Source organism: Nothobranchius furzeri, chromosome 7 (assembly GCF_043380555.1).
Source record: "Nothobranchius furzeri strain GRZ-AD chromosome 7, NfurGRZ-RIMD1, whole genome shotgun sequence".
Lineage (NCBI taxonomy): Eukaryota > Metazoa > Chordata > Actinopteri > Cyprinodontiformes > Nothobranchiidae > Nothobranchius > Nothobranchius furzeri.
The window spans coordinates 46,127,863-46,141,581 of record NC_091747.1 but is presented as its reverse complement, the minus strand read 5'-3'; the positions used below and the strand labels follow the sequence as shown (position 1 = coordinate 46,141,581).

General features: G+C 39.4%; 1 protein-coding gene and 1 long non-coding RNA gene across 4 annotated transcripts; both read left to right on the top strand.

The window, feature by feature from the left end:
- The first annotated feature begins 7,796 nt into the window (after positions 1-7,796).
- Positions 7,797-8,674, top strand: LOC129167179 (uncharacterized). 2 transcript variants are annotated; one of them, XR_011521090.1, is made up of 5 exons: positions 7,797-8,044; positions 8,139-8,166; positions 8,244-8,310; positions 8,389-8,457; positions 8,552-8,674. It is a non-coding gene; the product is annotated as an uncharacterized lncRNA (long non-coding RNA). The 2 variants fall into 2 exon arrangements; XR_008566017.2 differs by lacking the exon at positions 8,552-8,674 and having other exon boundaries at positions 8,389-8,505.
- Positions 8,675-9,224: 550 nt separating this feature from the next.
- On the top strand, positions 9,225-12,341 carry LOC139070599 (uncharacterized). Of its 2 annotated transcripts, XM_070553108.1 has the most exons (7): positions 9,225-9,313; positions 9,435-9,716; positions 9,789-9,812; positions 10,327-10,431; positions 10,565-10,758; positions 11,230-11,379; positions 11,457-12,341. In XM_070553108.1, the coding sequence occupies exons 5-7, from the start codon at positions 10,613-10,615 to the stop codon at positions 11,875-11,877; spliced, it is 717 nt and encodes a 238-aa protein (XP_070409209.1). In that variant the 5' UTR covers positions 9,225-9,313; positions 9,435-9,716; positions 9,789-9,812; positions 10,327-10,431; positions 10,565-10,612; the 3' UTR covers positions 11,878-12,341. The 2 variants fall into 2 exon arrangements, with proteins under 2 accessions (XP_070409209.1, XP_070409210.1); XM_070553109.1 differs by having other exon boundaries at positions 9,298-9,716.
- The last annotated feature ends 1,378 nt before the right edge of the window (positions 12,342-13,719 follow it).

Below are 13,719 nucleotides of genomic sequence, written 5' to 3'. Positions count from 1 at the left end.
CAGGCCTCGCCTCTACAATGTAGCTCATCACCACCAGAGTGTGAATGTGTGTGTGCAAATGACTTGTGAAGCACGGGGGGTGGGGGGGTGGGGGTGGGGGGGGGGGGGGTAGAACCCTAAGAATGTGCTGTACAAGTACAGGCCAATACCATTTACCATGTATGCATCACTTATCACCAAGGGACACGGACATCTTGAAAACTCACCTGGAAATAGCTTGAAAAATACCCTGCAATTTACAATCAACAAGTTTAAACGTAAAGCTCAAAAAGTACCGGTATGTGTAGCTTTGAATATTAAGATGTTATTATTTACGTTGAACTCCATAATTATTAGAAATATGTTTTGCATATTAAGGTTTAACATTATTTGTTTAGATTAGATTTTAAATTTTGGTTCAGCTTTATTTAGATTTGGACCTAAGTGTTTAGGTTTAATTTTTACCCTTTGTCCAAACCTTAATGACACTTAATGGTCAACAGTAATGAAAACATTAATAAAAGGGATCCTTTGGTTATTATTGCCTAATAATATTAAGTGACTTTAATGAAGGGGCCCTTATTATAAAGTGTTACCAAATTGCCTCTACTGGCATGGTTTCTATTTATAAACAAATTTAAACCTAAAAATTGTTATTTAAGTTTTTATATTTAGAATTAAATTAGAATATTTAAGTGTAGCTTTCTAGATTTTGATTTGGATGTAAAGACTTTGATTTAGCTTTACATTGAAATTTGAAGCTTTCAAATTTTAGTTTTTAATCCAAAATCTGTGGTTTAAATTTAAATATTTAGATTTTGATTACATGATTTAGGTTTCGCTTTATAAAATCTTATTTAGTTATATCTACAACATTTATGTTTAACCTAATGTACTTTATATTGATTATGCAGATAGTTTTAATTTATGAATTCAGAGATCAATCTAAATATTTAGGTTTAACTTTCTATAGATTTGAACAAAAAAAATTTGCTTTAAATTTAAATATTTGAGATCCATAGATGATTAGATTGAACTTTATATGTTTAGATTAGAATAAAAAAAATGTGGGTTATGTTTGTGAATCTGAAACAAAGTCCATATAGTTAGTTTATATTTATTTATTTAGATTTATTTCTTAATATTCTGAAGAGTATTCCTTGAAGATATATGTGGTTAAATAAAGCTTTAAAATTTGTTTCTTTACAGTTGGTACCTTATGTAGCTATGAAATGGTGACATTTATCGACACTTCCACAGCTGTTGATTTAACACAGAACTTATTCAAAATAAATACATTTAAAATTTAAATAAAATCACATTTTAAACGGGAAACCCAACAGAAGAACACTGAAGAAACAAAACCTGATGAAAAAACTCAGGAAACTTGGGTTCATTATAAAGTAAAAAGGGTATTTTTCAACCCGTCAGAATTCCCTTTCATGCTTACAATAGATACCGTTTCCACTTAAAAACTGATGGAGGCAGTAACCTGTGTGTGAACCCTACACATTAGGAACGCTGAGCTTTAAGAGCCCCTCAGAGACACGCCAAACAGTGGGCCACTCAGATCTACCACATCCTTTAGTTGTCAGGGTGAGACAAAGTCAAGGCCAGCTCAATAAGTCTTTATCTTGGCTTGGTGTGTGTTTTTCAGTGTTTGCCAACCAACATGTTAAAATGAGTTATACAAATAATTACCATGTGCACATTTGTGTATAAATTGGTAAAATAATGATTTTGTATGCATAGAGTTCAGTAAATGTGCTGCTTAAAGAGTCTGGAAAGTTCATTTAAGTCAGGATGTCGGCGTCTCCCACACAGAGGCTGCTCGTCTCGACCTCTCCGCTCAGCTCTGTGGCTCACAGACTGACCCTTTTAATCAGAGGAAGGTTGTCTGATGCGAGCACTGATGGATAAATCACTCCGCACCCAGGGCTGCTATCTGGGTCGCGTGTAGCCAGGTTGTCCCGTCAGCAGGCTGGCCCTCGTCCACGGGCCTTCCAAAGCTAACGCAGGGATGGGATGGAGCCACTTGATGAGGAGGACCCTGACTGCCCTGATTCCCCCTGGGGAATAATGGTTCACATTCCCTGCATGCTGCATATCTGTTGAAAGGCCTGGTGGCTGATATACTGTACCATCACCATCAGCTGATGTAAGGAGACTCCTACATCGTTTGGAGTCAAATTTACTTTACTTAATATAATTTATTTAGCTGTAACTCTGTTTAACTTAAATGATCTCCAGGTCCTGACTTATTGGCGACTTTTTAAAAACATGTTTTAATTTTTTTGTCCAGTGTCATTATTTACATTTTCATTAAAAGTAAATTAAATCATGCGTATCTGATACTTTTTGCTCATTCCAATCCGAAACTGTAAATATTTTACTAATACGTTTGATTTGTTGAAAAAAGCTTTTGACTGTTAACATAAATGACTAATTGCGGAAACCTTGACTTATTAAAACAAAGGTAAAATTAAGCATTGGACTGTCTCAGACACCCAGTTGTATTTTGTTGAAAACCTGTGAATAAAGATACTTAATTTTCAATATTTAGTAATCATAAATGTTTTAGAAACAAGGTGTAGATATCAAACATTTTTTTAAACGGGGCTAACATTGTGCAAAATCTAAATTTGTTCAATCATAGTTATTTCATTTTTTCAAAAGGGAATATATTATGCAAAACTCACCTCTTGCTTCCTTTTGTGCTGCCATTGTATGCCCATCTTACGTCAGTGTTTAGGAAATACGAGCCTAAAACAAGCCGTTTCAAAAAGTCTCAGTTTGTGATGTCACCAAAAGGAAGTTAGAACCGCCTCTCATGTGTAAGAAATAGCTGCTAATGCAGAAGCAGCAGCTCTACTCTGAGTCCCTCCCAAATATTAGAGCTTCTCAGCTTTTAGCAGCCTGAGCGAGGGATGGGTGGGTGTGGCCAGCTTGTTTTCTTAAAGAGCAACTAAACCCCAAAATAACTTTTTTTTTGCTAATTAACTGTATAATTGGGTCTTTACAAATGCAATATTTTTGTTTTAATACATTTTTTGACATGTTTGTGTAAACTTGATTAAATCTAGAATCTAGGTCTGAAAACGTCTTAGTGCTGCCCCCTGTGGCAGAACAGCAGCTACTGCATTTTAAACTTGTGATTGACTGTGCTGGAACAATTTCACGTCATCGGTACAGTCTCCTCCCACTCCCCCTCCCTCCCAGGATGGACTTTCCCCACACTTGGCCATGCCGCTCTGTACCTCCTGGCAACGCCCGCCCACTTTCATGGCATTTTTCAAATCTTGACTAGGGGAGGAGTTACATTTTCTGATGGTGTGCAGTCCCTCTTTAAAGTTACATACCTAAAGCGAAATAGCTTTATGTGAGAGGGATTTGGTTTCAACCACAGTTATAGTGTAACTTAAGAAAAAGTCGTAATATATCCCATTTAATATATATCTAATTGATTCATACGCACAAGTTAACACATATAATTAACAATTAAATACATTATAATTGGTGCTTATCTTCTGCAATACTTAGCTCTTCCACCAGGAGGATGAAGATTTATGTAGAGCAGAAATGTGAGGGATGTACTAATCATGGTAAAGACATAGAGGTCTATGAAATTAAGGACATTTTGTAGAAAATATGACACATTTGAATGTAATTTTAGTTTTAATCATTATTACATTAGTAAATAACTTTAATAATATATATTTTTGCTTCATTATTTGGTGATTTTAAAGCATTCAAAGTTACTCCATGAATGCCAAAAATATATATATTTTACTTTAAGCAGTCTAAAGAATTTTTCTAAGTGATTAAACCTGCATAATAACCTCAAGGCCTGAGACAATAATGATCAGAATCTGTGGTGAATCTGAGCGCTGCCTAATTGAATAATGGTGATATCAGTGTGGGAGTGGGCGTGTGGAGTGATTTACCGCACAGAGGAGTGCGCTTATCTCCGCCTGCGGTCCTATGCAGGAAACACTGGGATGTCACCAGGCAGATTAAAAGCTTGGCACAGCTGATGCAGGGAGCTGAAAATGGATGGGGTGGGGACCTCTCGCTGCTGTGTGAGGGGTTTTGGAGGGGAGTGGATGGTCGGCTGTGTGACCTTAGGAGTCCTGTTTGGCAAGCTTTCATTCAAAATCTGGGAATTCCACTGGAAGTTAGGAAGGGGAAAATAGATTTAACATTATCTAACTTGAATGGAATTTTGAATAGTAAGCATAGTTTGACTCAACTTAGGTCAAGCAAAGTTGTTTTTGCTTGGGCTGAACGTGCCCCAAAGGAAAAGTGGAATTCATCAACATTTCTGAGCGTATTTGACATTTCTTCAGCATAGTTTGTAAAAAAAAACACTGTTTGTTTGTAAGAAATAAAAAAAAATGTTGGCCAAAGCATCACTTCTAATTGAATTCATGGCAGCTGCAATGGAAGGAATTTTAACCATTTTTGAAGGACTAAAAACTGAACCTACAAAGACTTAAGTGTGGGTTACACATCAAAGCAAACTGCTTTTATTTCCAACATGGCTGCTAATGTATTTTCGCCACTTCAGCCAGGAGCTGATGGAGACGCTGCCTCTTGAATTGAGACGATAAACGCAAGGACTGAGGAGAGGTGCTTGATGGGAAAACAGGGAGCCAGATCTGGAGGAGCAGCTGCACAGAGGACACTGGGACAAATATAGAAAGGGAACAAGGGCGAAAACATATCACACATTTTTTCCCATTAACAGCATAGGTTCGAATCTAACATGGCGCCAATTAGTTGCAGTATAGGTCCAAGAGCTTAAAAATAGTCCGCGGCTGAAGTGGTGAAAGAATGGGAACGCGGAGACACACACGTGTTTATTTGTGATCGAGAAAGAGGAATAAAATATCACCAGCTGGTTTGTTACAACTGCCACGAGGAGGCTCAACACATTTGCTGTCAATACTTGTTAAGTACAAAGTACAGACTCAATTTTCGGTCAGAATCTGGTATGTTTGATGCTCTATCAGTGGTTTTTTACCCCGCTTGCTTTCAACATTTCTTATCTCTGTTGGGAGGGCTGGAATGAGGGGTATGCAGGCCAACCTGTTTACGTTGAGCGCTTCCTCCATTGTTCCCCTTCTCTGTTTCCTTTGTGGGATTTTTCACATTTTTGTTCTGCTTGTTGTTGTTGTTTGGGAGCAGAACGTGGACTGGGATCATGGGAGTCTCCGGTGGCATTCCTGGACGTCTGTCTGGTTGAGCTCAGCAGAAATTCTTTCCTACGGCGCATATCGTCCGTTTAATATACACCTGGGGTATTTTTACAGCAGTAACCTAAACACTGTGACAGAGTGTAATCACTTTATCCGTTTCTAACCGAGTTGAAATTTGATAACTTCAGTAAACGCCATTGGTTCAGATGCAGGTTCAGTGTGGAATGAAGTCATCGCTTGCACACTAATCTCTTTCTTTATAAAAATAGACTTGGTTCAGTTTGGGTTACGCAACTCCTGATAGTTCAGAATACACCTGACCAGCTAATACCCCCCGTAATACCATTCAACCTAATCTAATAGTGTCCACTACTCCTCTAAACTCATTTGCATTTGTAGAACAAGCACAGTCACGTGTTTTTACGTAGACTTTAAAAGGTCAATGCTGTTTTTTACATTTTTTTCATAGAATTATGCGATTTACTTTTTTGTGTCTCACAAAATATCTTTGAGATTGGAGCCAAATGACGAGATTGTTTGCAATAAAACAGAAAAAAATACATTTTTCTTTTCAGGGTCACCTATTTTGAACCATATCTGCATGAGTATAAAGTAAGATGCCTTATTTTGTAAATGTATTTAAAAAATAAAAATAACCAGAGTATTCCTACTTACACCGCATTCAGTTTAGCTTTTAATGGTTAATTTGACAGAATTCAATGATTATTAGCATGTGCAAATAGTAGCTAGGTAGCACTTCGGTACAGTGGGAAGCAAAAGTTTGGGCAGCCTCTTCATGCTTTTCCTTTATGAATGTTGGTTGTTACGATATAAAAATTTCGGGTAAATATGAATAGGAGACAAACACAGTGATATTTGAGAAGTGAAGCAAAGTTTATAGGATAAAAAGAAATTGTGCAATAATTGTTTAAAAAAATTAGGCAGGTGTATAAAAAAGAAACTAATTCAATATTTAGTAGATCCTCCTGTTGCAGAAATAACAGCCCCTAAATGCGTCCTATATCTTCCAATGAGAGTCTGGATTCTGGTTGAAGGTATTTTGGACCATTCTTCTTCACAAAACATCTCTAGTTCATTCAGGTTTGATGCTTCTGAGCATGGACAGGTCTTCTTAACTCACACCACAGACTGTCTATAATATTCAGGTCTGGAGACCGAGATGGCCATTCCAGAACGTTCTACTTGTTCCTCTGCATGAACGCCTTAGCAGACTGTGAGCAGTGTTTAGGGTAGTTGTCTTGTTGAAACATCCAGCCCCGGTGCAGCTTCAGTGTTGTCATTGATACCTGGACATTGGTCTCCAGAATCTGCTGATATTGAGTGGAATCCATGTGTCCCTCAACTTTAACAAGATTCCCAGTCCCTGCACTGGCCACACAGCCCACAGCATGATGGAACCACCACCGTGTTCTACTGTAGGTAGCAGGTGTTTTTCTTAGAGTGATGTGTTCCTTTTCCTCAGTTTTAGTTTCATCAGTCCAACACCTTATTCCAGAATGAAGCTGGCTTGTCCAGAGGTGCTTTAGCAAACCTCAGCCGGCTCTGTTTGTGCTGTGAGCGAAGAAAAGGCTTCTTCTGCATCCTTCTCACATACAGCATCTCCTTGTGTAAAGTGCGCCCAATAGTTGAACGATGCACAGTGACTCCATCTGCAGCAAGATGTTGTAGGTCTCTGGTGCTGGTCTGTGGGCTGACTCTGACTGTTCTTACCATTCTTTGCTTCTGTTTACCAGAGACTTTCCTTGGTCTGCCACTTCGAGCCTTAACTTGAACTGAGCCTGTGGTCTTCCATTTCCTCAATAAGCTCCTAACTGTGGAAACAGCTGAAATCTCTGAGACAGCTTTCTGTATCCTGCCCCTAAACCATGATGGTGAACAATCTGTTTTCAGCTCATGTGAGAGTTGTTCTGAGGTTGCTACTCTTCAGAGGAACTTTAAAGAGGAAGAAACTTATAATTAGCCCCCTTAAATATTCTTCCACATAACTGGATTCACCTGTGCATGGAGGCCAAGGGTCACTGAGCTTACCAAACTAATACTGAGTTCCAATAATTAGTTCTAAATGTTTTGGAATCAATATGACAACAGTGCCCAAATTTATACACCTGCCTGATTTTGTTTAAACAATTATTGCACACTTTCTGTAAGTCCTATAAACTTTTTCTCACTTCTCAAATATCACTGTGTGTCTCCTATATGATTTATTTAACTGAAATGTTTTATCGTAAAAAGCAAAGATTTATACTGGAAAATCATAAAGACTAACAAGGGTGCCCAAACATTTGCATCCCAATGTATCTGCCATAGAATACATTTCTGCAGGAATAATCATGTTATGTGTATGTTGATGCATTAGGGAAGAATAACTCAAAGGGACTATAAGGACGTTTGACAGTCAAAACATGTATAGAAATAATACATTTCTTCATTTCATCATTTTTGCTGGAAAGGTAAGAAATTATTACTAAACGCGTGTAGGGAAAGGGCTGTGGATGCTTTCAAAGCAAGCTGGGGGCTTTCCGTATATCATAGTAGTAACATTTATAGGCTGCTTGTCTAGCGTGTCTACTCATCACAGTATATTTGTGTAATTTACTAGAATTGTGTAAAACAGTCTAAACTTTGTAAAACTACATCGCTAATCAAATCAAGTGTTTATATAACTGACTCTCATTTGTAAACATGTGCACATTACGACTGGAGTATTAAAAGTTGCTTTATTGTTTCAGTTATGAGAAGCACACTTTATCAAAGGGACCACTAACATCGACACCACGTGGGCCATCTACAGCAGTGTTTGCAGGGCCCCGTCGCCCCAGTTCAGTAACTGCAGGGGAATCTGATAGGTAAGTTTACTTGTAAACAAAATTCAACTCATATTTCAGATTATTGTTCTCCACGTCAAATAAAAGAAATACTGTGTTGAACCTCTAAATGCAGATCAAGGGGTAGAATTGTTGGAGGAAAGGTAAATATGCAGGGCTTTTTTTCGTTTGATGCATACCCTCTGTTTTCATAATTAATGTATTCTGTTTGTTTTTGTAGCATCAAACTGATGGAGCTGAAAGGACTATTTAGACGAGGAAAGAGCCAATAGTTTGGAAAACAGTTTGTAAGTAACAAATTATTGTTATTGAAATGATATATGTCAGTATATATTGTCATATTTTGCTGCTTTATTTAATTCCAGATTAGAGTTTGAAGGAGAAGGAGCTTTAGACCCGTATGACTCAGATTATGTACCTCCAATATCAATAAGGTATGTTTCATAATTGGCTTTTTAAAATACATAGTAACATCTCCACTCTCACTTTCTATTCACTGATTATATAAAAAAAAATCTTGTGCAATAGGTGTGCCTCACAGGATGAAGTTGACCAACTTCCTAGCATTGGCCTGGATGATGCTGTATTTGACATTGTTGATTGTGTGGAGGCAGATTTGGAAGAGAATTTAGAAGAGCCATCCATCCATCCATTGTCTGAACCCGCTTTGTCCACGTAGGGTTGCGGAGGGAGCTGGTGTCTATCTCCAGTGGTCAATGGGCAATCAGGCAGGGTACACCCTGGACTGAGAGCCAGTCCATCGCAGGGCAACACAGAGACACACAGGACACACACACACACACACACACACACACACACACACACACACACTCACACCTAAGGACAATTTAGACAGACCAATTAACCTAACAGTTATGTTTTTGGACTGTGGGAGGAAGCCGGAGTACCCGGAGAGAACCCACGCATGCACAGGGAGAACATGCAGACTCCATGCAGAAAGATCCCAGGCTGGGAGGCGAACCCAGGGCCTTATTGCTGCAAGGCAACAGCTCTAACCACTGCGCCACTGCGCAGCCGCATTTAGAAGAACCATCAGCAGCATCCATTCCAATTTTCCCAATACATGATCAAGTGCTTGTTGAAAGTGACCTTATAAACCAGCAAGCGTGCATAGCATGCAGCAAAAGCGTGGTCCAGATGGCCAATTTCCTCCAACTGCCTCTCAGTAAATGCCACTACAGTGACCACAGCACAGGCACATATTGTGATGGCCATCCTCCTTCTCATGTAAAGTTACGTCTGAGAGGTACAGCTCTGATAATTGAGTGGGTGAGTTTATATTCCAATGCTTGCCACACATGTTACGAGGAATCAGTACAACTGTAGGAATATTAAATCTGTGTGAAGCGCCATTCCCACTTTTTTTTGTTTTGTTTGTATTTTAATGCAGTTTTGCCTGCATGGACATAAATTATGGAGTTGGAACAGCCAGCCAAAGCTGAAACATGGGATGCAAGGAGGAGATTTCATGTTGTCAACATTCTGCTGTCAGGGAACAACTTCTCCAAGATCGCTCTCCTGTTCAGATTCATGAATATCCGCATGGTGGCAACAACAACCTTCTATTCAGTCCAGGGTACCTACTGTTTAAAAACAATAAAGCAGTTTTGGGAGGAGAAGAGGAATGCCATTATCAAGAAACTGCAGTCAAAAGACTGCGTGGTTGCCCTCGGTAACTAAATATGTTTACTTTTAAAGGCTCATATTCATTATATGCTTACATGTCTACGTGTTTCTTTTTTAGCTGACGGGAGGATGGACTCTCCAGGTAATGAACAAGCTTTTTGAAATTTCATTTTTAGATCAGTTGAAATATTTCTTTTCATTGTAATTTTACAATTTTCTGTACATTTGTAAAAAAAAAAAAAAAGGGTCACTCAGCAATGTGCTGTACATACACAATGATGGAGCTAGGCACCATGGACATCATCAATGTTGTCAATGTGGACAAAAGATGGGTGGGCCATAAAAGGTGAACATCAAGGAGATCGTCACTGATGCCCATGTACTAATTGCTGCCCTCATGCAAAAGAAATTCAAAAAACTTCTGAGTTTTTACTGGTAATTGGAAACCAGATTGTTAAAAGACTGTTTTTGATGTTTTCTGAACAGATCCAGATAGGGTAAGATATAAGGATCAGGGTATTACCCATTCGCTTGATGTCTGGCACGCCGCAAAAAATCTGACAAAGAAACTTCATGCTGCGTGCCAAAATGTATTATGATGGTAGTAAACCTGGCTTGTTCAGACTTTATTTTAACTTTTTCTTGCCTTCAAACAGGTTGGAATGTTTTCTGGTCAAAAGCTTATACTTGGATGGATCAAGGACATTGTTAACCATTTTTGGTTTGCTTGTCAGCACACAAGCACCAGAGAAGACTTTATGGTTTGTTCGAACAGTATTCATGTATACAGTCGTCAGCTAATATAATGCTTTTGTTTATATTTGTTGACATGGTTCATTATCGTTTTCCACTCACCATGTAAATTTTTGTATTTTCGACTTTGTGTGTTTTTAGGATGTCTGGAAGGGTGTACTTCACCACGTGAGTTGGTTGAGAGCATGAATGGGGCTTTGGCAGGTGCTTTCATGCTCCTTTGGCGAAGAACCCAAAGAGCTCATTCAACATGGATCTGCTGCACATGTGGCGCTTTCACAGATTGTTCTGAACCCGCGATGGCTGAAGGATGTCGAGAAGTTGCTCACCTTTAGGTAACTTATGTTAGTGACATCTGGTGGGAATGTGAAGTAACTGTCTTACTAATACTACAACAAAATTGGGAAAACAACAACGCAGCATTTTTCTAACTGATACGATCCTGACCCTTGGATCGGAGTTCTTGCCAATAACAAGTACCAAAACAATGAAGCAGAAGACAGGTTTTATTTTCTTCTCTGCCTGGTGCTACAATTGAAGTAGATTTAGATCAAATGTAAAATACAAATAAACAACCACTAATATGAAATTTCATCTGAAAATTAATTTTTTTAGATGTAAAATACAGCAGTTTCTACATTTTTAGTGTTGGTTTTTGTTATCTGTAAACTACACACACAAGTACATTAGATCGGTATCACCCTGATACCAGTGTCTGTATTGCTGTATTACCTACTACAAAGTATATTATATTGCACTGAGTTAGAATTTATTTCATCTACAGACATTGTGCTGTTTTTCTCCAGGACCACTGCTGAGCTGGATTCATTCCAAAATCACATCTTGAAGTACGCGGGGAAACGCTTTGCATTCTCATATGGTGTCTATGAAGCTGCATTAGACTACAACCACCATAACCATCGCCCAGTGCATGTGAACAGCAAAGGCCAAGTATCGTAAGTCAAACTTGGTAGCTTTTATATATTCATAATACCTTCATATAAGTTTCTACTGTCTAAATTCATGTTTTTAGACACAAGCGAGTCTACAGCAAAAAGTTGCAGCGTTACAGTGTTCACACTGTAAAGGAGACCAAAGACTACGGCTACATTCCAGAGCTGCAGACAAGAATGCTGGAGAAGTGCCTCAGCTCTGCTGGGGGACTCCCAAAAAGAAGAAGCATTCAGCCAGATGACCCCAGGGCCCTGGGTCCTCTCTCCAGGATCACCCCTCCTCCTACAGCTGAACTGGTGCAGACACAGCAATGCAGAGGACAGATAGTGACTATAACCAAATGCCCTCTCCATTTTTGTGGAAGAAAATTACATAAATGTAACTTTTGTTTTTCCAGGACTTATTATGTGATACCTAAACAGAGGCTAATGGCAATCAAAGTTGGGCACTGCAGATTTCCATCCATCTATCCATCTTCTGAACCCGCTTGGTCCACGTAGGGTTGCGGGGGGGCTGGTGCCTATCTCCAGCAGTCAACGGGCAATTAGGCGGGGTACACCCTGGGCAGAGAGCCAGTCCATCTCAAGGCAACACAGAGACACACAGGACAAACAATTACACACACTCACACCTAAGGACAATTTAGACAGACCAATCAACCTAACAGTCATGTTTTTGGACTGTGGGAGGAAGCCAGAGTACCCGGAGAGAACCCACGCATGCACATGGAGAACATGCAAACTCCATGCAGAAAGATCCCAGGCCGAGAAGCAAACCCAGGACCTTTTTGCTGCAAGGCAACAGCTCTAACCACTGCACCACTGCGCAGCTGCACTGCAGATTTATTTATGTAAATATGTTTAATATAAATATGCAAAAAAAATTAGCAACAACAATAAAAGTAAGTCAAACTTCTGAGTTGGTCATGAGTTGCATGTTAGTTTCAGCGGAAGGGGGCTTCTTTATAACCAACATAAATCCCAAAATGGTCAGGGTATTTGTCTCTGATCCTCCAAACACAGCAGGAAGGAATCACCCTACGATTGCCTGTACCAAGACGTCCATATTGCCAAATAGTGTACTGTCTACAGGCACAGTAACGGTACACCCGATTATCAGATCCAGGGTCTTGGCTATCACGCAGAGCCAAAATGTCATTCCACGTATGCCGAGCCAAACGCAGGATGCTTTCATCCATGCAGTACAGGTTAAAACGAGCACGCCTGCTCAAATACCCTTCTGGATCCTGTCTACAGCACTTGTTTTCCCGGTCTGTGGGCATCATTCTGCAATAGGAGCAGGTGCGCCAAGCTGGCTGACCCTGGCTTGATGGAGGACGTCCTGGTGTGGCCTGTCTATAGTCCATAATGTCCAGTAACACTCCTGGCAGACGTCTAACAACCATCTGAAGGACTTCACATTTTTCCTCCGTACTTAGGTGTTGCAACTGTGCCTGAAAACGAAAGGCAGCATTTATTTTATAAACTTAATGATTGTGAAATGTATTAGTGTTCTGCATTATGACCTACCTGTATCTGCAGATCTGTCAGCAGACATCTGAGGAACCCGTTCTCTGTCGTCCTCACTAATGCGTCCTGCTCTAGCTCTTCTTCCTCTAGCCTGGCTTCTCCCCCGGCCTGTACTTTCATATCTGTTTCTCCCTCTCCCTGCTCCTCTGCCTGCCCTCCCTCTGCCCCCTCCAGAATCACTCCTCTCTTCAGAAACTTCTGAGTAATGAGATACACTGGATTCCTTGAAGGAAAAGTAATAAGGTTTATACGTTAATGTGATGGAATGCATGTTTTACAAAAGCTTCACTGTAATAATCCATAAAACATTTTGGTAATGGTGTATTTATATTTGATGAAAATAATGTTGCTAAGACTATCTTTACCTGGATGCAAAAGAGGAGCAGAGGTGGGTAGAGTACACAAAAGGTGTACTCAAGTTATAGTAGCAGTACCTCCATGTATTTTTACTCTAGTAAAAGTAAAAAAGTAGCAGTCCATAACATCATGGTTTTTTTTTCTAGTAAATGGCCTATACTTGTCAAGTACCAGTGGAATTATTTTATTATTACAATAGGGCCAACGTTTATGCATACTAAGTGCTCTAGTATTTTTTCCTCCATCAAATATAATTTATTAATATATTGGTATTATTTGGTTTCCTCACTCTGCTCACTTTGCTATGCATGCACCTATCACAACCTGGAAAATATGCAGTCCAAATTGATTTGGTCTAAATATATTATATTACATTTATTACCTCTGTCGAAGTCATGCTGGCAAACCTGTAAATTACACCGTTACGGGACTGACTCAGTTGTTGTTTTTGTTCAG